At 42.9% G+C, this 27,699-nt stretch overlaps 1 protein-coding gene across 1 annotated transcript; it reads left to right on the forward strand.

The window, feature by feature from the left end:
- Positions 1 to 698: 698 nt before the first annotated feature.
- On the forward strand, positions 699 to 25,976 carry ZC3H12B (zinc finger CCCH-type containing 12B; the record flags this gene model as incomplete). Its single annotated transcript, XM_079727233.1, has 5 exons — positions 699 to 1,306; positions 20,809 to 20,948; positions 22,376 to 22,610; positions 23,273 to 23,379; positions 24,556 to 25,976. The coding sequence occupies 5 exons, from the start codon at positions 699 to 701 to the stop codon at positions 25,974 to 25,976; spliced, it is 2,511 nt and encodes an 836-aa protein (XP_079583359.1).
- Between the last annotated feature and the right edge of the window lie 1,723 nt (positions 25,977 to 27,699).

Genomic DNA, 27,699 nt, shown 5'->3' on the forward strand with positions numbered 1-27,699 from the left:
TCTATTGCTTTTTAGTCTGTATTTCATTTATTTCTTCTCTAACTTTTAGTATTAATTTCTTTCTACTAACTCTGGGTTTTGTTTCTTCTTCTTCTTTTTCTAGTTCCTTTAGGTTAGATTCTTTATTTGAGACTTTTCTTGTTTCCTGAGACAGGCTTGCATCACTATAAACTTCCCTCTTACAACTGCTTTGTTTCAGTTCCATAAATATTTGTATCATTGTGTTTACATTTTTATTTATCTCAAAATATTTTTTATTTTCTGTTTGATTTCTTCAATGACCTATTTGTCATTGAGTAACATGCTGTTTAGACTCCATGTGTTTGATTATTTTCTTTTAGTTGTTTATGTTGTAGTTGATTTTATAGTCTCATATTGTTGTGGTCTGAAAAGATGCTTGGTATTATTTCAAGAGTCCAATCATTTTAAGCAGAAAAATATAATGTCAGACAACTGTAGTTTCTTAGGAAGAAAACACTGTACTCTAAAATACTTTTTCATAAGTTTACTAAACATGATTATGGTATGTGTGTTTATTTGTAGGAACTGGTAACATCTAAACATAACAAACCAAACAGGCAAACCCTTGCGCCATCACTACCACCCCATTTTACACAAATGGAGGCCAATGTACATGGATTGCAAGAAGGCTAAAAAGAAAAAGAGCTGATTAGACCTCAGATTGCCCACTGAACGGGATGACGGCCACCGCTGCAGTGGAAACACCAAAAATGAAGAAGAATGCCTCCAAGGAAGAGAAGCAGCAGCCTAAGCAAGAGAACACAGAGCAGCATAATGCTGATTCTGAAGAGTTGTTGAGCTCTGAGAGTGACCCTGAACAGATGATCCTTAAAAGCAGCAGTAATGACAACAGCTGCCAACCTGGAGATGTTCAGTTGAAGAAAAAGGAGATTCCCTCTAAGCCACACCGCCAGCTTTGTAGATCACCCTGCCTAGATCATCCAAGCTTCTCCCAGAGTAGCATTCTACAGGATGGGAAGCTTGACTTGGAAAAAGAATACCAAACCAAGATGGATTTTGCTTTAAAGCTGGGCTATGCAGAGGAACAGATTCAATTAGTGCTGAACAAGCTGGGTCCAGAATCGCTTATTAATGATGTACTGGCAGAGCTTGTCAGACTTGGAAACAAAGGTGATTTGGAAGGGCAAGTCAACTTGAGTTTGTTAGTGCCTCGGGGTCCCAGCTCCAGAGAAGTTGCAAGCCCTGAACAGTCTCTTGAAGATGAAATAGACAACAGTGACAATTTGAGGCCAGTTGTCATAGATGGAAGTAATGTGGCAATGAGGTAAGACTGGTATATTTTCTTTCTCTTTCTTTAAAACTGCCCTGTATGCAGGCATTGCTTAGCAGGCTATCTGGAGGTACATTTTAATATACAGTTCTATATAATCTTCATAGCAACTTTATTTCACAAATGAGAAAACTAGAGTTCAGCAAGGTTAAATGACTTCCTTGAGAACACTTGATATAGGTAATATGTAGCAAAGTGAGGATTTAAATTTAAGTTTTCTGGCTTCAGATGAATGAAATAAAATTAACATTTGTAATCTATTTTGTGCCAAGTACTTTGCATATATGATTTAACCTGCAGGTGTGCCAACTCAAGTTCAGAGGTTGAGTAACCGCCAAGGTTACACAAGTAATAAATGGCAGTTTGTATTAAAACCTGAATCTGACTCAAATGCTCCTTCTGCAATATCATGCAACAGGATGTGGCTATTAATGTTATTAAGAATATTTGACATTGGGCTTCCCTGGTGGGGCAGTGGTTGAGAATCCGCCTGGCGATGCAGTGGACATGGGTTCGTGCCCCGGTCCAGGAGGATCCCACATGCCGCGGAGCGGCTGGGCCCATGGGCCGTGGCCGCTGGGCCTGTCCAGAGCCTGTGCTCTGCAGCGGGAGAGACCACAGCAGTGAGAGGCCCGTGTACCTCAAGAAAAAAAAAAGAATATTTGACATAATTTCTTTTTTCTTTTAACATCTGTATTGGAACATAATTGTTTTACAATGGTGTGTTAGTTTCTGCTTTATAACAAAGTGAATCAGTTATACATATACATATGTTCCCATATCTCTTCCTTTTTTTTTAATAGTAACCTTTTATTTAATTATTTATTTTTTTTTATTTTTGGCTGTGTTGGGTCTTCGTTTCTGTGCAAGGACTTTCTCTAGTTGCGGCAAGCGGGGGCCACTCATCATCGCGGTTCATGGGCCTCTTCACAATTGCGGCCTCTCAGGTTGCAAAGCACAGGCTCCAGACGTGCAGGCTCAATAGTTGTGGCTCACGGGCCTAGTTGCTCCTTGGCAGGTCGGATCTTCCCAAACCAGGGCTTGAACCAATGTCCCCTGCATTAGCAGGCAGATTCTCAACCCCTGCACCACCAGGGAAGCCCATCTCTTCCCTCTTGCTTCTCCCTCCCTCCCTCCCTATCCCACCCCTCTAGGTGGTCACAAAGAACTAAGGTGATCTCCCAGTGCTAGGCGGCTGCTTCCCACTAGCTATCTATTTTACATTTGGTAGTGTATATATGCCCATGCCACTGTCTCACTTTGTCACAGCTTACTCTTCCTCCTCCCCATATCCTCAAGTCCACTTTCTAGTAGGTCTGCATCTTTATTCCCATTTTACTCCTAGGTACTTTGTGACATTTTTTTTCTTAGGCTCCATATATATGTATTAGCATAAGGTATTGGTTTTCTCTTTCTGACTTACTTCATTCTGTATGACAGAATCTAGGTCCATCCACCTCACTACAAATAACTCAATTTCATTTCTTTTCATGGCTGAGTAATATTCCATTGTATATATGTGCCAGATCTTCTTTAAACATTCATCTGTTGATGGATACTTAGGTTGCTTCCATGTTCTGGTTATTGTAAACAGAGCTGCAGTGAACATTTTGGTATGTGGCTCTCTTTGAATTATGGTTTTCTCAGGGTATCTGCCCAGTAGTGGGAGTGCTAGGTCGTATGGTAGTTCTATTTTTACTTTTTCAAGGAACCTCCATACTGTTCTCCATAGTGGCTGTATCAATTTACATTCCCACCAACAGTGCAAGAATGTTCCCTTTTCTCCACACCCTCTACAGCATTTATTGTTTATAGATTTTTTAATGATGGCTATTCTGACTGGTGTGAGATGATATCTCATTGTAGATTTTATTCACATTTCTCTAATGATTAAAGATGTTGAGCATTCATTCAGTGTTGCTGGCAATCTGTATATCTTCTTTGGAGAAATGTCTATTTAGGTCTTCTGCCTATTTTGGATTGGATTGTTTGTTTTTTTTGTTATTGAGCTGCATGAGCTGCTTGTAAATTTTGGAGATTAATCCTTTGTCAGTTGCTTCATTTGCAAATATTTTCACCCATTCTGAAGGATGTCTTTTGGTCTTGTTTATGGTTTCTTTTGCTGTCCAAAAGCTTTTAAGTTTCATTAGGTTCCATTTGTTTATTTTTGTTTTTATTTCCATTTCTCTAGTAGGTGGGTCAAAAAGGATCTTACTGTGATTTATGTCATAGAGTGTTCTGCCTATGTTTTCCTCTAAGAGTTTGATGGTGTCTGGCCTTGCATTTAGGTCTTTAATCCATTTTGAGTTTATTTTTGTGTATGGTGTTAGGGAGTGTTCTAATTTCATTCTTTTATATGTAGCTGTCCAGTTTGCCCAGCACCACCTATTGAAGAGGCTGTCTTTTCTCCACTGTATATTCTTGCCTCCTTTATCAAAGATAAGGTGGCCATATGTGCGTGGGTTTATCTATGGGCCTTCTATCCTGTTCCATTGATCTATCTTTCTGTTTTTGCGCCACTCCCATACTGCCTTGATTACTGTAAAGTTGCAGTATAGTCTGAAGTCAGGGAGCCTGATTCCTCCAGCTCCATTTTTCGTTCTCAAGTTTGCTTTGGCTATTTGGGGTCTCTTGTGTTTCCACACAAATAGTGAAATTTTTGATTCCAGTTCTGTGAAAAATGCCAGTAGTAGTTTGATAGGGATTGCATTGAATCTGTAGATTGCTTAGGGTAGTAGTGTCATTTTCACGATGTTGATTCTTCCAATCCAAGAACATGGTATATCTCTCCACCTTTTTGTATCATCTTTAATTTCTTTCACCAGTGTCTTATAATTGTCTGCATACAGGTCTTTTGTCCCCTTAGGTAGGTTTATAACTAGATATTTATTCTTTTTTTTGAAATGGGAAATGGGAGTGCTTTCTTAATGTCACTTTCATATTTTTCATAACTAGTGTATAGGAATGCCAGAGATTTCTGTGCACTAATTTTGTATCCTGCTACTTTACCAAATTCATTGATTAGCTCTAGTAGTTTTCTGGTAGCATCTTTAGGATTCTCTATGTATAGTATCATGTCATCTGCAAACAGTGACAGCTTTAATTCTTCTTTTTAGATTTGGATTCCTTTTATTTCTTTTTCTTCTTGGATTGTTGTGGCTAAAACTTCCAAAACTATGTTGAAGAACAGTGGTGAGAGTGGGCCACCTTGTCTTGTTCCTGATCTTACTGGAAATGCTTTCAGTTTTTCACCATTGTGGACGATGTTCACTGTGAATTTGTCATATTTGGCCTTTATTATGTTGAGGAAAGTTCCCTCTATGCCTACTTTCTGCACCCATATCATAAATGGGTGTTGAATTTTGTCGAAAGCTTTCTCTGCATCTATTGAGATGATCATATGGTTTTTCTCCTTCAACTTGTTAATATGGTGTATCACGTTGATTGATTTGCATATATTGAAGCATACTTGCATTCCTGGAATAAACCCCACTTGACCATGGTGTATGATCCTTTTAATGCACTGTTGGATTCTGTTTGCTAGTATTTTGTTGAGGATTTTTGCATCTATGTTCATCAGTGATATGGGCCTGTAGTTTTCTTTCTTTGTGACATCCTTGCCTGGTTTTGGTATCAAGGTGATGGTGGCCTCATAGAATGAGTTTGGGAGTGTTCCTCCCTCTGCTATATTTTGGAAGAGTTTGAGAAGGATAGGTGCTAGCTCTTCTCTAAATGCTTGATAGAATTCGCCTGTGAAGCCATCTGGTCCTGGACTTTTGTTTGTTGGAAGATTTTTTATCACAGTTTCAATTACAGTTCTTGTGATTGGTCTGTTCATATTTTCTATTTCTTCCTGATTCAGTCGTGGCAGGTTGTGCATTTCTAAGAATTTGTCCATTTCTTCCAGGTTGTCCATTTTATTGACATAGTGTTGCTTGTAGTAATCTCTCATGATCTTTTGTATTTCTGCAGTGCCAGTTGCTACTTCTCCTTTTTCATTTCTAATTCTATTGATTTGAGTCTTCTCCCTTTTTTTCTCGATGAGTCTGGCTAATGGTTTATCAATTTTGTTTATCTTCTCAAAGAACTAGCTTCTAGTTTTATTGATCTTTGCTATCATTTCCTTCATTTCTTTTTCATTTACTTCTGATCTGATCTTTATGATTTATTTCCTTCTGCTAACTTTACAGGTTTTTTGTTCTTCTTTCTCTAATTGCTTTAGGTGAGTGGTCAGGTTGTTTACTCGAGATGTTTCCTGTTTCTTAAGGTGGGATTGTATTGCTATAAACTTCCCCCTTAGAACTGCTTTTGCTGCCTCCCATAGGTTTTGGGTCGTCCTGTCTCCTTTGTCATATGTTTCTAGGTATTTTTTTAATTCGTCTTTGATTTCTTGAGTTATCACTTTGGTATTAAGTAGTGTATTGTTTAGCCTCCATGTGTTTGTACCTTTTACAGATCTTTTCCTGTAATTTATATCTAGTCTCATAGCCTTTGTGGTTTGAAAAAATACTTGATACAATTTCAATTTTCTTACATTTACCAAAGCTTGATTTGTGACCCGAGATATGATCTATCCTGGAGAATGTTCCAGGAGCACTTGAGAAAAATGTGTATTCTGTTGTTTTTGGATGGAATGTCTTATAAATATCAGTTAAGTCCATCTTGTTTAATGTATCATTTAAAGCTTGTGTTTCCTTATTTATTTTCATTTTGGATGAGCTGTCCATTGGTGAAAGTGGGGTGTTAAAGTCCCCTACTATGATTGTGTTACTGTCGATTTCTCCTTTTATGGCTGTTAGTATTTGCCTTATGTATTGAGGTGCTCCTATGTTGGGTGCATAAATATTTACAATTGTTATATCTTCTTCTTGGATCAATCCCTTGATCATTATGTAGTGTCCTTCTTTGTCTCTTCTAGTAGTCTTTATTTTAAAGTCTATTTTGTCTGATATGAGAATTGCTACTCCAGCTTCCTTTTGGTTTCCATTTGCATGGAATATCTTTTTCCATCCCCTTACTTTCAGTCTGTATGTGTCTCTAGGTTTGAAATGGGTCTCTTGTAGACAGCATAGATATGGGTCTTGTTTTTGTATCCATTCAGCCAATCTGTGTCTTTTGGTGGGAGCATTTAGTCCATTTACATTTAAGGTAATTATCGATATGTATGTTCCTATTCCCATTTTCTTAATTGTTTTGGGTTCGTTATTGTAGGTCTTTTCCTCCTGTTGTGTTTCTTACCTAGAGAAGTTCCTTTAGCATTTGTTGTAAAGCTGGTTTGGTGGTGCTGAACTCTCTCAGCTTTTGCTTGTCTGTAAAGGTTTTCATTTCTCCATCAAATCTGAATGAGATCCTTGCTGGGTAGAGTAATCTTGGTTGCAGGTTTTTCTCCTTCATCACTTTAATTATGTCCTGCCACTCCCTTCTGGCTTGTAGAGTTTCTGCTGAGAGATCAGCTGTTATCCTGATGGGGATTCCCCTGTGTGTTATTTGTTGTTTTTCCCTTGCTGCTTTTTTTTTTTTTTTTTTTTTTTTTTGCGGTACGCGGGCCTCTCACTGCTGTGGTCTCCCCCGCCGCGGAGCACAGGCTCCGGACGCGCAGGCTCAGCGGCCATGGCTCACGGGCCCAGCCGCTCCACGGCACATGGGATCCTCCCAGACCGGGGCACGAACCCGTATCCCCTGCATCGGCAGGCGGACTCTCAACCACCGCGCCACCAGGGAGGCCCCCCTTGCTGCTTTTAATATGATTTCTTTGTGTTTAATTTTTGACAGTTTGATTAATATGTGTCTTGGCGTATTTCTCCTTGGATTTATTCTGTATGGGACTCTCTGTGCCTCCTGGACTTGATTAACTATTTCCTTTCCCATATTAGGGATGTTTTCAACTATAATCTCTTCAAATATTTTCTCAGTCTCTTTCTTTTTCTCTTCTTCTTCTGGAACCCCTATAATTCGAATGTTGGTGCGTTTAATGTTGTCCCAGAGGTCTCTGAGACTGTCCTCTGTTCTTTTCATTCTTTTTTCTTTAGTTTGCTCTGCAGCAGTTATTTCCACTATTTTATCTTCCACGTCACTTATCCGTTCTTCTGCCTCAGTTATTCTGCTATTGATCCCATCTAGAGTATTTTTCATTTCATTTATTGTGTTTTTAATCGATGCTTGATTCATCTTTAGTTCTTCTAGGTCCTTGTTAACTGTTTCTTGCATTTTGTCTATTCTATTTCCAAGATTTTGGATCTTGGAAATAGAATCTTGGATCATCTTTACCATCATTATTCTGAACTCTTTTTCAGGTAGACTGCCTGGTACGTCTTCATTTGTTAGGTCTGGTGGGTTTTTATCCTGCTCCTTCTCCTGCTGTGTGTTTTTCTGTCTTCTCATTTTGCTTATGTTACTGTGTTTGGGGTCTCCTTTTTGCAGGCTGCAGGTTCGTAGTTCCCGTTGTTTTTGGTTTCTGTCCCCATTGGCTAAGGTTGGTTCAGTGGGTTGTGTAGGCTTCCTGGTGGAGGGGACTAGTGCCTGTGTTCTGGTGGATAAGGCTGGATCTTGTCTTTCTGGTGGACAGGTCCACGTCTGGTGGTGTGTTTTGGGGTGTCTGCGGACTTTTTATGATTTTAGGCCACCTCTCTGCTAATGGGTGGCGTTGTGTTCCTGTCTTGCTAGTTGTTTGGCATAGGGTGTCCAGCACTGTAGCTTGCTGGTCGTTGAGTGAAGCTGGGTGCTGGTGTTGAGATGGAGATCTCTGGAAGATTTTCGCCGTTTGATATTATGTGGAGCTGGGAGGTCTCTTGTGGACCAGTGTCCTGAAGTTGGTTCTCCCATCTCAGAGGCACAGCACTGACTCCTGGCTCCTCAATTTGGGATGATTTGTTGTCTATTCATGTATTCCAAAGATGCAGCGTACATCAAGTTGATTGTGGAGATTTAATTCGCTGCTTCTGAGGCTGTTGGGAGAGGTTTCCCTTTCTCTTCTTTGTTCTCACAGCTCCTTGGTTTCAGCTTTGGATTTAGCCCCGCTTCTGCATGTAGGTCACCGGAGGGCGTCTGTTCTTCGCTCAGACAGGACAGGGTTAAAGGAGCAGCCTCTTCGGGGACTCTGGCTCACTCAGGCCGGGCGGGAGGGAGGGGCACGCAGTGCGGGTTGAGCCTGCAGCGGCAGAGGTCGGCGTGACGTTGCACCAGCCCAAGGCGCGCCGTGCGTTCTCCCAGGGAAGCCGCCCCTGGATCCCGGGACCCCGGCAGTGGCGGGCTGCACAGGCTCCCGGAAGGGCGGTGTGGACAGTGACCTGCGCTCGCACACAGGCTTCTTGGCGGCGGCAGCAGCAGCCCCAGCGTCCCACACCCGTCACTGGGCTCCGCGCTTTCAGCTGCGACTCGCGCCCGTCTGTGGAGCCCCTTTAAGCAGCGCTCTTAATCCCCTCTCCTCGAGCACCAGGAAACCAAGAGGGAAGAAAAAGTCTCTTGTCTCTTCGGCAGCTCCAGAGTTTTCCTGGACTCCCTCCCGGCTAGCTGTGGCACATTAGCCCCCTTCAGGCTGAGTTCTCGCCGCCAGCCCCAGTCCTCTCCCTGCGCTCTGACCGAAGCCCGAGCCTCAGCTTCCAGCGCCGCCCGCCCCGGCGGGCGAGCAGACAAGCCTCTCGGGATGGTGAGTGCCACTCGGCACCGATCCTCTGGGCGGGAATCTCTCCGCTTTGCCCTACCCAGTTATGTGGGGAGTTTCTTGCCTTTTGGGAGGTCTGGGGTCTTCTGCCAGCGTTCAGTAGGTGTTCTGTAGGAGTTGTTCCACGTGTAGCTGTATTTCTGTTGTATCCGTGGGGAGGAGGGTGATCTCCGTGTCTTATTCTTCCGCCATCTTACCCGGAACTCCAAAGCAATCTTGAGAATGAAAAACGGAGCTGGAGGAATCAGGCTCCCTGACTTCAGACTATACTACAAAGCTACAGTAATCAAGACAGTGTGGTACTGGCACAAAAACAGAAAGATAGATCAATGGAACAGGATAGAAAGGCCAGAGATAAACCCACGCACATATGGTCAACTTATCTTTGATTAAAGAGGCAGGAATGTACAGTGGAGAAAGGACAGCCTCTTCAATAAGTGGTGCTGGGAAAACTGGACAGGGACATGGAAAAGTATGAGATTAGATCATTCCCTAACGCCATACACAAAGATAAGCTCAAAATGGATTAAAGACCTAAATGTAAGGCCAGAAACTATCAAACTCTTAGAGGAAAACATAGGCAGAACACTCTTTGACATAAATCACAGCAAGATCCTTTTGGACCCACCTCCCAGAGAAATGGAAATAAAAACAAAGATAAACAAATGGGACCTAATGAAACTTCCAAGCTTTTGCACAGCAAAGGAAACCATAAACGAGACCAAAAGACAACCCTGAGAATGGGAGAAAATATTTGCAAATGAAGCAACTTACAAAGGATTAATCTCCAAAATTTATTAGCAGCTCATGCAGCTCAATAGCAAAAATATAAACAACCCAACCCAAAAATGGCAGAAGACTTACACAGGCATTTCTCCAAAGAAGATATACAGACTGCCAACAAACACATGAAAGAATGCTCAACATCATTAATCATTAGAGAAATGCCAATCAAAACTACAATGAGATATCATCTCACACCAGTCAGAATGGCCATCATCAAGAAATCTAGAAACAATAAATGCTGGAGAGGGTGTGGAGAAAAGGGAACACTCTTGCACTGCTGGTGGGAATGTGAATTGGTACAGCCACTATGGAGAACCGTATGGAGGTTCCTTAAAAAACTTAAAATAGAACTACCATATGACCCAGCAATCCCACTACTAGGCATATACCCTGAGAAAACCATAATTCAAAAAGAGACATGTACCAAAATGTTCATTGCAGCTCTATTCACCATAGCCCGGAGATGGAAACAACCTAAGTGTCCATCATCGGATGAATGGATAAAGAAGATGTGGCACATATATACAATGGAATATAACTCAGCCATAAAAAGAAACGAAACTGAGCTATTTGTAATGAGGTGGACAGACCTAGAGTCTGTCATACAGAGTGAAGTAAGTCAGAAAGAGAAAGACAAATACCGTATGCTAACACATATATATGGAATTTAAGGGAAAAAAATGTCATGATGAACCTAGGGGTAAAACAGGAATAAAGACACAGACCTACTTGAGAATGGACTTGAGGATATGGGGAGGGGGAAGGGTAAGCTGTGACAAAGCGAAAGAGAGGCATAGACATGTATACAGTACCAAACGTAAGGTAGATAGATAGTGGGAAGCAGCCACATAGCACAGGGAGATCAGCTCGGTGCTTTGTGACCGCCTGGAGGGGTGGGATAGGGAGGGTGTGAGGGAGGGAGACGCAAGAGTGAAGGGATGGGGGAACAGATGTATATGCATGACTGATTCACTTTGTTATAAAGCAGAAACTAGTAAAAAAATTACACTCTTTAATATCACCTCTAATTGCATCAGAAAATTCTGTAACTAGTATGAAGTTGTCAAACTCATGGAGGCAGCTATAACTTTACCCGAATTCTCATTTTTGCTTGCAAACTCAAATTTTATCATTGGCAACAAATAAAGTCAGTTTTCTTCCTTGAAGTGACAGGCTCACTTCATTTTTTGAGAATATATCTGCCAAATTCCGAAGCCTGAATAATCACAGTTTGTCTGTCAGTTGTTCTTTCAAATAAAACTCTTGTTCTACAATAATAATAATAATAATAATAATAATAATAATAAGGCTAGCGCAGCATGCAACTCAAATAGTAGCACAAGTGCAGTTCCTCACTTTATAAGTAGCAGAGGCACTTTTTGCATACTTCTAATTTCTTCACATAGACTATTAAAAAGACTTGTATTCAAGAACTGAAATTTAATAAAAGTGGACATTCTTCAGTGAAAAAAAAAAAAGAGTATGGGACCCAATTCTTTGGGACATGGGCAATGACTTCTCTGGCTGCTTCCTGCTTTTAAGGGGTGGAGTCTTGATTGGGTCCCTCCTTTTGCTCTCCTTCAGCTAGGAGGTAGGCTTGAGTGATGACCATCAAGGGGTCCCATGTAGATCTTGGTCTCAGGGCCAGGCTGAATGGGCTGGTAGCTACCTCGCAGAACCATTTGGAATCGAACGGCCTGTATGCATTCTGAAATGAGTCGAACAAGTAGGTTTATGATACAAGGGCCTAATAACAAAACAAAGGCTGTCAGGACTAATGGTCCCAACAAGGGCAACAGCCGTGTCCATATCTGAGTCTCCATAGAGGAGAGGAAGGTAGAAAGCCAGCTAGGGCCCTGTCCTGCTCTCTCTTTCAGATCTTCTATTATTTTGATGTTTTGCTTTAAAACCAGAAGGTTTTCTTCAACCTGGCTGGAGGTATTAACATAGAAGCAGCATGTTTCATTTAACAAGGCACAGACACCCCCGGCCTCAGCTGTTATAACAGGGGTCCCCAACTCCCTGGCTGTGGATTGGTACTGGTCTGTGGCCTGTTAGGAACCAGGCCACACAGCAGGATGTGAGTGGCAGACAAGTGAGTGGAGCTTCACCTGCTCCTCCCCATCGCTCACATTACTGCCTGAACCATCCCTGCCCCCAACCTGGTCTGTGGAAACATTGTCTTCCATGAAACTTGTCCCTGATGCCAAAAATGTTGGGGACCACTGTGTTATAACATTGAGGGCCCTCTTATTTTGTAAAACCACCTCAGCCAGAGAATCTAGGGCTGACTGTTGCTCTTCAGTGGCTGCTACCATAGGCTTCCAGGATTCCTGGACCATGATGGTAAGATTGAGAATGCTTCTCTCAAAGAGGTGTATACCCGCAAACCAAAAAAATTCCTCTAAAGACACTGTGGATCACTTCAGGCTGATCCAACTGGCGATCCCTGGTACTTTAACAGCTGTAGGAGAAGAGAGCAAGACTGGATAGGGTCCCTTCCAGGTCAGCTGAAGTTGAGAACCAGGGGAGCCATCCTTCCAAGTTTTGATGAATACTTGTGTTCCTGGAGAGTAGAGAAAAGGAGAAGACTCTGGGGAAGGAAGCCTTTTTACCACATATTTCTGGAGGGCTTTTTGGAATTGTCCAAAGGAGGTAACAGAGTACATCAGTAGGTCCCCTCATAAGAAAGGCCTACCATACAGCATTTCATAAGAGCTAAGGTTAAGTAAGGCCTTTGGGGATGTTCTGACCCTTAAAAGAGCAATAGGGAAGGCTTTCTTCCAACTGAGGGAGGTCTCTTGGGTTATTTTTCTTAAGGTATTCTTTAAATGTTGGTTGGCCCTTTCTACGTTTCCTGAGGATTGGGGTCTCCAGGAAGACTGAAGGTGGTACTCAATATCTAGAGCCTTGGATATCTGCTGAATAATTTGGTAAACAATGGCAGGACCATTATCACTCTGAAGAGACAACAGGAGGTCAAATCTAGGGATGATTTCAATTAAAAGCATCTGGGCTACCTCCAAAGCTTTTTCTGTCCTGGTGGGGAAAGCTTCCACCCAACTAGTAAAGGTGTCCACAAACACCAAAATGTACTTATATCCTCAGTAGGGAGGAACCATTGTAAAGTCCATTTGCCAGGCTTCCCCTGGATATGTTCTGTGTCTCTGAGATAGAAGGGCCAATGGGGGTGGCTTATTTCCCTGAGGATTGTTAGTCAGACAAATAAGGCATGATGAGGTTACCTTATTAACTACATTGTAAAGTCCCTTCCCAGAGAAGATAGAAGAAACAATCTGGTATGAGGCATCTCTCCCTAGGTGACAGGCCTCATGCAAAAATTTAATAATTTTCCACTGGAGTGATTGGGGCAGGTGAGTTAAGTCCTCTCTCCAGTACCATCCATCTGGGTCAAGGTGGTACCCATGATTTATGGCCCATTTGATTTCCTTAGGCAGGTAAGACAGGGAAGGAAGAGAACTAAGGGAAGGAACTAAGGCACCCTCTATCACAAAGGGCTGAAGGGCTGCCTGTCAGGCAGCCTGATCAGCTAGCCGATTTCCCTTTGCTATTTCATCATCACCCTTCTGGTGACTTCTGCAATGAATCACTGCTACCTGGGAAGGCTTGAGGACTACCCCCAAGAGGGAGAGAATTTGAGGTCCATACTTAACTGGGTTGTTTTGGACTGTCAAGTAGCCACATTACTTCCAGATAACAGCATGAGCATGCAGAACCAAAAAAGCATATTTAGAGTCAGTATATATATATTAAGGGCCTTATTTTCAGCCACGGTTAAGGTTTGGGTTAAAACAATTATTTCTGCCAACTGGGCTGAGGTCCCTGGGAGAAGAGTCCGGGCCTCAATAACCTGTGTCAAGGAGACCACCACATACCCTGCCCTTCTACATCCTTCAGAAACAAAATTACTTCCATCAGTAAGCCAAACCTCCTCAGGTTTTGTAGTGGAATATCAGATAGATCTGGTCGGGGCAACAATGAATGATATATTATCTTCACATTGGTGAACTGGTAGACCTTCTTCAGATAGGGGGAGCAGGTTAGCTGGATTTAAAGAGGAACAGACCATGACATGTAAGTCTGGATTCTCCAACAGTAATGCCTGATATTTGAGGATCCTGCTATCTGTGAGCCAGAAATGGTCTTTCTCTTCTGAGAGAGGTAACCTGATGGGAGGTATATACTGTCAGGGGAGGCTTCTTCCACTAATAAGGCCAAGGCAGCAACTACCCTAAGAGAGTTGGGCCATCCAGTGGCCACCAGGTCCAGTCTCATTGACAGATATCCTACAGGTCTCCAGACAGGGCCAAGTTCCTGAGTTAAGACTCCTAAAACCATCCATTGTTTTTCTGCCACAAATAGTTGGATAGGTCTATCAGTTCTTGGGATTCCCAAGACTGGGGCCTGAGATAGTAATGTCTTTAGCTGTTAGAAATCTTGGGTTTGGTTAGGGCCCGAGAGCCGAGGCTTAGAGTCAGATTTTCCTTTCGAGGCCTCATAAAGAGGTTGTGCTTTTAATCCATAGTTAGGAATCCATAGTCTGTAATACCCCATGAGGCCTAAAAAGGCTCAGAGCTGCTTTCAGATAGTTGGTTCCAGCAGATCTAAATCCCTTGTATTCTATCTGGGGAGATACTTCGTTCCCCTGGGGAGAGGATTACTCCCAGATATTTGACTTCCTGCTGTGCCAATTGGACCTTAGACTTAGAAACTTTATAGCTTTTTTGGCCCCAAAATCGAAGGTCAGGGTAGCATGAGTTAAGGCTCTCTCATGGTCTGGGGAGCAAATAAGAAGGTTATCCACATGCTGGATGATAGTCCCTTCCTCCAGGTGTAGATCTTGGAGGTCCTTGGCCAGGGCCTGGACAAAAAAGTGAGGGCTGTCTCAGAACCCTTGAAGTAGGACTGTCCAGGTGAGTTTTTGTCCTCTATGCCCTTCCTCATGCCACTCAAAAGCAAAGAGGTAGTAGGACTGGGGGTCCAGAGGTATGGAAAAGAAAGCATTCTTTAAGTGTAACACAGTAAACCAGGAGGCTGTGCCTGGGATGGTCCCCAACAAGTTGTATGGGTTGAGGACTACTGGATGGAGTGGGACAACTGCCTCATTGACAGCTCTTAAGTCTTGGACCAGTCTGTATTCTCCGTTTGGCTTCTTAACAGGTAAGATAGGGGTGTTGCAAGGAGAACTGTAAGGAATACATAGCCCGTGTTGTAAAAATCTGGATATGAGAGGCTGCAGTCCCCTTTGGGCTTCTGGGCAAATTGGATATTGTTTCTGATTGGGGAAAGAGGTTGGCTCCTTTAAGGTGATAAGCACTGGGGAGGCGGTTATAGCTCTCCCCGGGATTCTATCAGCCCAGACCTGGGGGTCTACTGGCAACTTAGCTAAGGCTGGCGTGCCAGTTCTCAGAGGGGGCTGTGTCTCTAAGACTAAGAACTGCAGAGGTGTTACTGGGGTGGTTCCCCCAAATAGCAGTCTGGTTCCCAGCTTGTTCATGGTGTCCCTACCTAACAGTAGGAGGGGACATTCAGGTATGACCAGGAAGGAATGAGAGAAAGTATATCCTTCCCAGTAACAACACAAAGGGACAGTAAAGTACCTAGTAGTAAGTTTACCTGAGACTCCTGTAACCTGACAGGAGTCGGAGGAGAAGGGTCCAGAGAAGGAAAACTAGGACAGAGTAGGTGGCCCCCGTATCCAATAAGAAAGATAAGGTCCTACCTGCCACATCCAGGTTCGCCCTTGGTTCCAATCCAGTAATACTGACGTTAAACAGGGGGTTCATTTGGAGCGGAGGGTCCCGTCAATCCAGGGTCATCTGAGGGGTTTCCCCTGGCCCCTGAGCCCTTTGGACCAAGGGGCAGTTGGCTCCCCAATGGCCACTTTTTTGGCATTTTGGACAAGGCATCTTAGGAGGCTTGTCCTTGTGGGAGCATTCCCTCACCCAATAGCCAGGCTTTCTGCAGACCCAGCATCGGTCTTGGCTTCTGCTGGGACGGGTCAGGGTTTCTCTGGATGGGGGTTGCCCCTGTAGGGCTGCCAATAATTGGGCCTGCCTATTTTCTTTCCTCTTTTCCCTCTCTGGGTAAGGAACATATCTTTTAAGAGGCTGGATTAAAGTTGGGTTTCTGGCAGATGGAACAAATCAAGCTCGCTTGTCTAGATGGCTAAACCCTTTTTACTAATATTTATGGAAAACAAGTCAAGTTCTAAATTACTTTACCATCTTTTTCAAAATTTGCATTTTAAAACGATGACAGAGATAAGGGGTCCTAGAAGACCAGATAGCACATTGGCATCTCAAAGATACAGGCAAGTTTCTCTTAGGATGATTTTGTTTCCCCTTTGTTTAATACTTACAAGCCTCTTAAGATAAATAGGGAAGGTTTGGGAGTGGTAAAAGGATTGGTGGGCTTTGGATTATTTTTTGGAGCCACACTCCTGGTCTTGGAAAGACAACATTTGTAAAACAAGGACAGTTTTGTTTTTCTTTTTTCAAAGAATTGGGTGGCTACCTCAATGATATAGAAGGACTAACATACCCATTTACCTATGTTGGAAAGTTTTACTTTTCCTCATTTAGCTTAGGGGAGAAGGCCTCTTCCAAAATTCCAATCAGGCTCTGAATATCAGCTATGGTTAATTTAGTCAGACCAGTGGCCTCCTATTTTGGTAATCTATGTACAAACATTTTTGAGGATCTTCCCTAGGTTTAAGAAATTTGTGAGGGTGGCTTCCTTGCCCCTCAAGAAACATAGTGACCCCTAACTTAGTTAATAAACTTCTTCCCATTAAAGGGATGGGACAATCAGGCACAAACAGAAAGGAATGTAAAAACAACTGGCCATTGATGTTGCACAAGAGGGGTTCCAGGAAAGTGTGCCCCTGCCTTTTCCCTGACACCCCCATTACATACTCGTTATGGTTACTAAGTTTTCCAATACTTTGGATTAAGACCGAAAAGGTTGCACCAGTATCTATAAGCAACATTCTATCAGGAGGCCTGCCACATCAATGACCACCCAAGGCTCAATATTTATTATGTAGACGGTATCTCTAGGCAAAGCCACTTTTGGCCTCGGGCCCCCTCAGTCTTCTGATTGTGAAACCGTCAATGGCCGAGGGGCCCCCATCACTCTCTGGTGTCTGGGGCATTCCTTCTTCCAATGCCCTGGCTGTTTGCAAAGGGCACATCGATCGCAACTCTCCTTCCAGTGCCCCTTTTGTCCACACAGGGTACATTGGTCCTGTCTGGGTATCCATGGGCATAGTGGTCCAGGAAAAGCCGGCCTTGCAGTTGGTGGTCTCTGAGCAGACAAAAGCACTGCAATCATTTGGGCCTTTTGCATATTTCTCTCCATGCATTCAGCATTTTTGGCCATATACCTATTATTGAAAACCAAATAAGCCAATTGGAGCAAATCGTTCTTTGGAGTCTGAAGACCAGCAGTTGCTTTCTGAATTTTGCACCTGATGGCTGGGGCAGACTGGGCCATGAAATTCATAGCCAAAAGGGCCTGTACCTAGGGGGAGGAGGGATACACGTTCATTCGGGATCCATGGCCCTGTAGGGTGAGGTCCCCTAGTTGGCATTCTAGAGGTTGTAAGAACAAATGGTTTTGTACTTCTACAGAAGCTCCCATGACCGGAATAGACTGAGATGTTTTCTGTGCCACTATGGTGTTTACAACAGAATATGTGACACCGTATCTACTAGAAAGTCAGTCAACTTATTCCTCACTGTCAATGTTACTTGGGCGCTCTTGTGGGAAAGTTAGAATCGGGCGCCTCAAATCCAAGGGAGTCCCCGGGCCTCTTAGAGGATATCGGAGCAAGGGAAATTGCCCTGCTGCGGAAACGGCTCCCGGTCCAAATTGGGTGCTCTGTCGGGTCTTAGATGGTGATACTAAACCAGGTTCCTGTGCTCCAGGGGTTAACATAGAAACTACTATTTGATCCCCATGGGTAAGGAAAATAGGAGGTGGTGAATATGTTGGCAGCATGGGTCGGAGGGCAGTTGGAACAACTGCCGGGGCAGCTTGCTCGGCTGCTGGGGGAGCTGGATAGGCTAGAGAGAGGTTTAAGTTTTGAAATAACATACCCCCACTCTCATTTTCTCCCTCTTCCCCTTGTAGAATAGGTTCCCCCTTAGGTTTTCTTTCAGACCGCTGCACCATAAGGTGGCAGCCCTCTGACTCCTTTTCCTCCTGATGCAATGCTTCTACATATGGAATCTCATCTCTTTTCCCTGTCTTTTGCAAAACACTTCTAACTGAGATATCATATAATAATTGAGTGAGCCATTCAGGGGTCATTGTTCTTCTGTTCCTAACATACATTGGATCCGCACCCTATTACAATAGTATATCATATCTTTCTTAGTCATAGGCTCACAGTTATGTTTTGCCCATTTATCTAATATATGCCCCAAAGGGCTCTCCTTTGGGATAGATGGAGTATTTCTCATTTTCATAAGTTTGATAACACCAGAACACAAAAGACACATATTCCAACACAAAAAGCACACATTCCAACATCAACACACACAAAACCAAAACCAAACCCACCAAACCGGTTCCCAAAATCAGGTAGAGTCCCACAACAATTCCCCTCTCCAACAGGGTACCCCAACCAAACAAACTGGTTTGTCCCGTAAAGGAAAAGCCCAAATTGAGGGGGGAATATGTTCTACTGTGCACGGCAGAGTGACTTACTCTCCAAAATCGAGTCTGTCGACTCATAGAAGTTTGTCGGTTCCTTGCTTCAACTGCCAAGAGCTGGGGTAGCTGGTGCCGCTTCAGGGAACTTTGAAGGGAAGATCCTCAGGACAAATGGTCCCCGCAGCTGCTAGGGCCTTGCCCCATTATTCCCTGACTGGCGCGGCCTAGCCACGAGCAGCAAGGCTCCTGGCTGTCTAAGCTAAATTTGTTAGCGAGTCCAAGATCGCTCTGCTCGCCGCACAACAGGCCAATGAATTGGGAGACGAGGTGTTGAGACAAGGAATAGCGACTGTATTCGGAAAGCTGGCAGACTGAGAAGATGGCAGACTAGGGTCCTCCAAAAACCCATCTTCTTGGGGTCTGGATGCCAGTTTCTTTTGTAGAATCAGAGAGGGAAGTAAAGTAAAAAGGCAGAATAGAGAGGGAGAGGTGGGGAGGAAGTAAAGTAAAAAGGGCCATCAGTCTTGCAAAACATCTCCTGGAATGGCCAGGCTTGGGGAATGGATGTGTTAATTTCTTTTTTCTTGCAGCCATTCACAGGTGGGTAGGGTTCTCTGAGGCAGGCCATTATGTATGATTATAGTAACAAAAGCAACGAAAAGCAAAGGCTAAAGTCAAAGAAACAGATCCAAAATGGAGTCAAAATTGGCTCTTCCCTGCTACAATAGTTTTTCTAACTTTCTACAGTAGTCCCCTGTTATCCACGTGGGTTACATTCCAAGAAGCCCAGTGGATGTCTGACACTAGGGATAATACCAAACCCTGTTTGGTATATACTCTGCTTTTTCCTATATGTATATACCTATGATAACGTTTAATTTATGAATTAGGCACAGTAAGAGATTAACAACAATAACTAATAATAAAATAGAACAATTATAACAGTATATTGTAATAAAGTTGTATGAGTGTGTCTCTCTCTTAAATATCTTATTGGACAAATTCGGTGTCTTTTCCATCTTAACTTTCGCAGTTTGAGGTGTGACAGCAAAACTAGCATGAATTTCTTCTTTCTTCACAATTTCATGGATAGAAGATTCGTTCTTACAGTAGACCTTAGTAACCTCAGCATATGATTTTTTTTTCTTTCCTTAAGTCAAGAACTTTCACTTTTTCACTTAAGAGAAGCATTTTATGGCCTCTCTTCAGTATATTCAAATTGCAAGCACCACTACTCTTGCACTTTGGAGCCATTATTAAGTAAAATAAGAGTTACTTGAACACAAGCACTATGATACTGCAACAGTCAACCTGATAACAGAGATGCTACTAAGTGACTCACAGATGGGATATGCTGGACAAAGGGATCATTCACCTCCTTGGGTGGGATGGAATGGGATGGCACCAGATTTCATCACTCAGAATGGTGCACAATTTAAAACTTATGAATTATTTATTTCTGGAGTTTTCCATTTAATATTTTTGGACTGCAGTTGACCGTGGGTAAGTGGAACTGCACATAGTGAAACCAAAATAAGGAAAGAATACTGTACATAGACTTTCTTCTATAGAATTTGGATTACATTACATGTAGTCCAAATCCTTTCTTTTCTCTTTTAGCATTACACTGTGAGCATTTCCCACATCTTAAAATTTTCAAGACTGTGACTTTTTGTGGCACATCATATTTAATTAAATGTGATAACTATTTTCAGTCAGCATTTATGTGTGTCTTTTTTGCTATCAGTTATTTTTTAAGCTTACTATATGTGCTTAAAATTCATCTCCAATTAATCCTCAATATAAACTTTATCTAAACCTCTGGTGACACCTCTTCTTTTTTCATCTGATAAATATCTGAATCTTTGAAAAGAAAGTGGTAATAAAAACAGAAAGAGATGAGAGAAAATGCTGCTATAAGTTGGGAGGTGTTACCTGTGGCCTTGAATGAATGTGTAATAATAACGGCAATATTTGTAATGATGGAATAAAAAAAGAATTTGTTTTTTTTTAAATACATTTTTGGGGCTTCCCTGGTGGCGCAGTGGTTGAGAGTCTGCCTGCCGATGCAGGGGACATGGGTTCGTGCCCCGGTCCGGGAAGATCCCACATGCCACGGAGCGGCTAGGCCTGTGAGCCATGGCTGCTGAGCCTGCTCGTCTGGAGCCTGTGCTCCGCAACAGGAGAGGACACAACAGTGAGAGGCCCACGTACTGCAAAAAAAAAAAAAAACAAAACACATTTTTGGCATCCTCAAGAACTAATATGTCTGTCGTTAATGCCATGGTGCTAAGAAAAAGCCTGTTCAGAGTATTTCTTTGCTACCTGTTGTCAATCTTCTCTACTCTCATTCTCTATCTTCCTGAAGCCATGGGAATAAAGAAGAGTTCTCCTGCAGAGGAATACAACTTGCTGTGGAATGGTTTCTAGATAAAGGCCATAAAGACATTACTGTATTTGTGCCTGCATGGAGAAAGGAGCAATCCCGCCCTGATGCACCAATTACAGGTACCATTTCAAATAAGACATTTCTTCTCATCCAGAGGCAAGGCTGGCAAGGTAGTTTGGGGAGAGCTTGATGTTCCCAAATTAGATAATTACTCTTCTAAATTTATTAAGTATACTTAAAATGTTTTTTATTAAGTATATTTTAAAGCATATTTTTCCTGATCCAAATAAACCATTGTGCTGTGGCATACAGCAGTTAAATAGAGACTTCAATTTCAAGCAAAGAATAAAGCACACAGTTGAAAAAAGGGAGTGTTTTTTTCTATTTGACCACAGACTTCAGACTAAAGGGGGATGACTCTGAGTTTTCCAAAATACTAAAGAAGCCATGGTAGACAATGGATCTTATTCTGTACCAGATAAGTGACTGTGGGATTTGCAGATTAGGGGGTAGAATAGAAAAAGAGAAAAGTCCCATGGCATTCAGAGCGAACTTATCCATGAGGCACAGGAGGCCCAGTGCCTAGGGCCCATGATAGATACTTTTAGGGTCCCATGTAAAAGTTTTAATTTTATTATTTTTTTAACATCAGAGGGGAAAATTGAATATAACAATGAATGTATAATAATGTACCTAACTGGATTACTTGTTTTTATACCAACCCAGTTGTAAAGTATAAATTTTAATATTTCTTTAATGGAAGAAGGGACCCATGAAGGCAAAAGTGCCTAAAGTCCACAAAAGTCATGATGTGGCCCTATTGGCAGGAGGATCACTACATTCACCTGTAGCAGTATATGAAGCTAGCTCTTTACAGCATTTGAGAGCATAAATAGCCCAGTCCTCTGAGTATCAGCTCTTGCCTGTTGTGCAAAATGAGAAGGTTCAGTGAATGGCTGTTAGAACTGTGTCATGGAGCTATCTGCCAGCTGCTGAACAGGCTCCCAGCCTCAGTCTGAGAGTGGATCCTGGCTTCTTTCCTCAGTAATTAAGAAGCTAAAAGGAAAGGGGTCAGTACTCACATGCTACCGCTTAATGTTTTTCCTTAGTCATGGCTTTCCCTCAGGCAGAAGGCAAAATGTTGTCCCTAGGAGGGATGCTTTATTCTCCTCCTGGCAGACACATCCTCAGCATACTGCCCTGGTTTCTTCAGCAACAAAAAGCTGGTGCTTCAGCGAAAGGGCAAAACAAGCCTCAAGAGTGCTAGGATATTTCTCACTGTTCATGGTAGGTTTTAAAAGCTTAGATGTCATTGAATCTATTTCCTTCATTTTATCAGAAAGAAAACTGGAATGCAAAGGGGAAGGTAACTTGTCTAAGGTCACAATCCAACTTGGTGCCATAGCCAGGAATAGAGGCCACTTTCTCTCTAAGGGCAAATAATATATTAATCTAGTACCAACTTTTGTATTTGTAATATGGGGGTAATGCTGTTGATTTCCAAAGGTTATTTCTACCCTCTGGCATATAATCCATATTTCAACAGATCAAGATATCCTACGTAAACTGGAGAAGGAAAAGATTCTTGTCTTCACACCATCCAGAAGGGTCCAGGGCAGGAGAGTTGTTTGCTATGATGACCGGTTCATAGTCAAACTGGCTTTTGATTCTGATGGCATCATTGTATCCAATGATAACTACAGAGACCTTCAAATTGAAAAGCCAGAATGGAAGAAGTTTATAGAGGAGCGGTTGCTGATGTATTCTTTTGTGAATGACAAGTATGTTTCTTTCCTGTAGGCTCTGAATAGCCTAAATCCGAGTTACTACTAGGGATAGATTTCATTTCATTTCAATAAACATTTGCTGGACACTTACTGTGTACAGTGCATTATGCTGGTCACCATGGGGATAAAAGGCTGAACGAGTAACAGGACTCACCCTTAAGAGGCTCAAAGTGTACTGGAGAAGAGAGAGAGATTCCCACAATGTGTCATGATATGTGCTATGGTTAGAATTTTTTCAAATTGCTTTGTCTATGTGAAATGATAGGAAAAAGCCTCACAGAGGAGATAACATTTGAGATGAAGTTTACTGCAGAGGAAAGAGGGCTACTGGGCATTTCAGGTAAAGAAGACATCATGAATAAAGCTGTAAAGATGTGAAAGTGGGTTGCATGTTGGGGGAAGCAGCAGGCATGCCAGTATGGCTGGAATTTATAATCCACAGAAGAATGATGCACGGGAAAAATCATTCCTTTTTTGTGTTCAAGTGGAAACAGAGGGAAGAACTGCTGGCTTAGCAGAAGATAGACTTGAGGCAAGAAGGGCCATTAGAAGGCTGTGACAACCGTATAGGCAAGAGGTAGTGATGGTCTGAACTCCTGATAAGGGATAGTGGGGACAGAATGGAAGACGTTTGCCTCTTGCTTGCTTGCTTTCAGATTTATGCCTCCAGACGATCCTTTAGGACGCCATGGCCCAAGCCTTGAAAACTTCTTAAGAAAGAGACCCGTTGTTCCCGAACACAAGAAGCAACCATGCCCTTATGGTGAGTACCTACGTGCAGAACCAAGTTCTGTACTGAGAGAAACATAAGAACTCTGTGAATACTTTTCTCTTCCTTCCAAAGGGAAAATCCTGGCTTGTCCGCTTTCTGAGTTAAAGTCTGTGTCTTCACGTATTATCAGTTAGGCATTTAAAGAAACATCTTAGAAATTACATGAGGAAAAGGTAACTAGAATTGAAGGAAAGAATAATTGTCACTAGTTAAAATTATGCATGTGTTCTAGCTGCCTCTGTCCTGAGCAGGGTTGCTGGGTGTAGGGAAGTGCAGAAACCCACTTGGCCTATGGAATCAGAAAGGGCAATGCCAAGTTGGGTTTGGCCTGAAGAAGGACGTGTCTTTCAGGCAGGTGACTGCACACTCTATCAACTAATAATACCCTTTTCTTCCAATCTGTACTTTCCAGCTTGCTTCCAAACTTTATTTTCATTTCCTTTTTTAAATATAGTTTTCTAGAGTGCTTTCATGATCTTACCCAAGTCCCTAGGATACAAAGTTTGTGAGCCTAATAGTATGACATGGGCTCCCTGGTCTGAGGCTACTTTGAATGTTCACTATTTTTGGATAGTCATTTATTTATAGGATGACTAGGTGTTTGTTCTCAACTATCATTTATTCATATCATAGAGTATTTCATGTTCATTATTTTCATTTAATCCTCACAATGACCCTGTAATAAAGGCATTATTATGAACCTTGTTTACAGAATAGGAACATGAGGCACAGAAAGTAAAATCGCTTACCAAGGTCACGGGGCTAGTAAGTGACATAGCTGGAATTCAAACTCAGGTCTGACTGGCCTCCAAGCCGGTGCCCTTTGCACTGAACCACCCTGCCTGCTGCTGCCCTACACTGCCTCAGCATGTGGGTTATGCCTAGGCAAAGCTGTGAATTACAGGAAAATGAAGGCTGTTCAATGGCTCAACTCTTAGCTTTCGCATTGCAGTTTCCTCCCTAGGTTTCCACTTCTTCTCTCTCCCCTCACAGTGTGTGATGCCACCATGGTGTTGTCTGTCTCCCATCTTTATGAACAATTAATTTTCTGCCTTAACCCCAAACAGTAAAACTCTAACTTGAGTGACCAGATTGTTACGACAGCTTCTGGCACAGAGAGTTGCACCACTCTGAGAGAGAGTCTTACCACAAGGCGTTATTTTTCAGGCAAAAAATGCACCTACGGCCACAAGTGCAAATACTACCATCCGGAGCGGGCCAACCAACCGCAGCGTTCGGTGGCTGATGAGCTCCGCATCAGTGCCAAACTGTCCACAGTGAAAACCATGAGTGAAGGCACCCTGGCCAAGTGTGGCACAGGGCTGTCTAGTACCAAAGGTGACATAACCTCAGAAGTCAAACGTGTGGCCCCCAAGCGCCAATCGGATCCCAGCATCCGTTCCGTGGCTGTGGAGCCTGAGGAATGGCTGTCCATTGCCCGTAAGCCTGAGGCCAGCTCTGTCCCCTCACTTGTGACTGCTCTAAGTGTCCCCACAATCCCACCCCCCAAAAGCCATGCAGTGGGTGCACTCAACACCCGTTCAGCCAGCAGCCCGGTGCCAGGATCCTCTCATTTCTCCCACCAGAAGTCCTCACTGGAGCACATGACCAGCATGCAGTACCCCCCGATCCTGGTTACCAATAGCCATGGGACCCCTATTAGCTACGCTGAGCAATACCCAAAGTTTGAGTCATTGGGGGACCATGGCTACTATTCAATGTTAGGTGACTTCTCCAAACTGAACATCAACAGCATGCATAACAGAGAGTACTATATGGCTGAAACAGACCGGGGGTTGTATGCCCGGAATCCCAACCTCTGTCCTGACAATCGTATGAGCCATAGCAGGAACGACAGCTATTCCTCTTACAACAACCTGTATTTGGCTGTAGCCGATACTCATCCTGAAGGTAGTTTGAAGCTGCATCGCTCAGCATCTCAGAACCATCTTCAGCCTTTTCCTCATGGTTACCATGAAGCCTTAACGCGAGTGCAGAGCTATGGCCCAGAGGACTCTAAGCAAACCCCCAACAAGCAATCAGTCCCCCACTTAGTTCTGCATGCCCAGCACCCGACAACTGGAGCACACTCCAGCTGTCCTGGAGACTATCCCATGCCTCCCAATATCCATCCTGGGGGAACTCCCCAGCCAGGACGTGCCCTGGTGATGACTCGGATGGACAGCATTTCTGATTCCCGCCTGTATGAGAGCAACCCCATGAGGCAAAGACGCCCTCCTCTGTGCCGGGAACAACATGCCAGCTGGGACCCACTGCCCTGTGCAACTGACTCCTATGGCTACCACTCCTACCCCTTGAGTAACAGCCTCATGCAACCATGCTATGAGCCAGTCATGGTACGGAGCGTGCCTGAAAAGATGGAGCAGCTTTGGATGAATCCTTGGGTTGGAATGTGCAATGATTCCAGGGAGCATATGATCCCAGAGCACCAGTATCAGACCTACAAGAACCTCTGCAATATTTTCCCTTCAAACATCGTCCTTGCAGTGATGGAGAAGAATCCCCACACAGCAGATGCCCAGCAACTAGCAGCCTTGATTGTTTCTAAGCTTAGGGCTGCACGCTGACATGACATAGGACTTATTTCATTATACAAATATAAATATGAATACCAATAATGCACTAATACTATGATAATAGTAACTAATAATTTTGCATTACACTTTACAAATTATAGAGTGTTTATGTCATTGACGTGCATAACAACCCTGTGAGGTAAGTCTTACTAATGTCTTGCTTTCTAGACAAGGAAACTGAAGCTCAGTGAGATTAGGTGACTTGCCGAGGTCACACTGCTAGCAGTTGACCAAGTCAAGACTCACACCCAAGTCCTCTGACTCCAAGTCCTACGCCCTTTTGCACTGCACCATGCAGGTAATGGAGGACAAAACCCAGGGGAAGGGCCCAAATGCAAGAAACTCCAAGGGATTCCATTACCAACTGTTTTCTTAGTCACACATTCTATATTACAAAGTATCGATGATATATCTAATTTTAGAGAGCAAGAGCATCAGGATCAATCCATATGTTGAATTAACCTTTTAGGATTTTTAATAGGAATATTTAAAGCTATTTAAAAGTAAATGCATACTTTATTGCATGGATATCTGACCATTCAATACCTTTATTAACCGAGGTATAGGGTCACATAGAAGCTTCTAGAGCTATATTTCAAACTTATTGTTAGCAATTATATTGCATGTATGACTGTATGTATTTGTTTGAGAGGTGTGTGTGTATATCTCTATATAACCTTTTATATAGTGATGATAAAAAGATAGGCTCTGCACAGCCCTTAGTCTACAGCTGTGTAGATCACAAATCAGACTTGATTTTATGTCACGTTTCATAGTTTCAAGTAGTTTTGAAAGTGAAACTACATCCTGATGTTTGAACACTGCTTTCTTAGGCACCAGAGCAAACTGGCTCTATTTCCTTTGCACTTTTTACTTGTCAACATTTATTGACAGTTCTTAGCTTTTAAGTCTCTTCACCTCAGTAAATTAGGGATCAGATTGCAGCCTTCTTCTGCAGAGGAGCTGATGGATAAGCTCAAGTTCCAAGCATAGTAGATGCATGTGCTAGACAAGCACAGAAGAGTTTGACCAGGACCAAGGGATTTCCTACCAGAATCCGCTTCCCTTAATCCCAGGAGAGATGGCCAAACTCATTTGGCGTTAAATGATGAACACAAAAGCTGCATTCAAGGAGGGTCTAATGGATGCTCTTTGGACTTCTGACCTATGCAGTATTCAACACTCCAGGATGAAATGTAATGCACAGCCATGTAATCCACTTTGTCCTGCCATCCACCCTTTGGGCAATAAGGTTGATCATTGGTGGAGCAGAATTTCTTTAGGAAACAAAATTAGGGGATTTTCTAGGTGGAAAAAAGGCAGCTTCCAAAAGGGGATGCTACATCTTTGCTAATAGCTGGCTCAGTTACACACTTCAAATGCATACAAAGAGTGTGCACTTGACCTTAGGTAATTCTTAAATGCATTACTAAAGAAGGCAGGACTTTGTGTTGACGGCACAATCTGCGCAACTTGTATCTTGCTCAGGGTGGGAACCTTTGTAGCTAAATGCCTCTAGAAGAGGCGTTTATCGTTTTTGGTTTTTTAACAGCTGCACTAAATGAACCCCTTTTTGAATCCATTGTATATTGCAACATTTTGAACCATGACCAGCTCAGTATTTCTTGAGCTGGAACTTGCTAATTTCTATGGTCGTTTTTTCATGAAAGTTGAGAAGGCCTGGTCTTGGCCTTTCGTTTCTTCATGAGAAGGT

The sequence above is a fragment of the Hyperoodon ampullatus genome, assembly GCF_949752795.1.
Source record: "Hyperoodon ampullatus genome assembly, chromosome: X".
NCBI classification, from domain to species: domain Eukaryota; kingdom Metazoa; phylum Chordata; class Mammalia; order Artiodactyla; family Ziphiidae; genus Hyperoodon; species Hyperoodon ampullatus.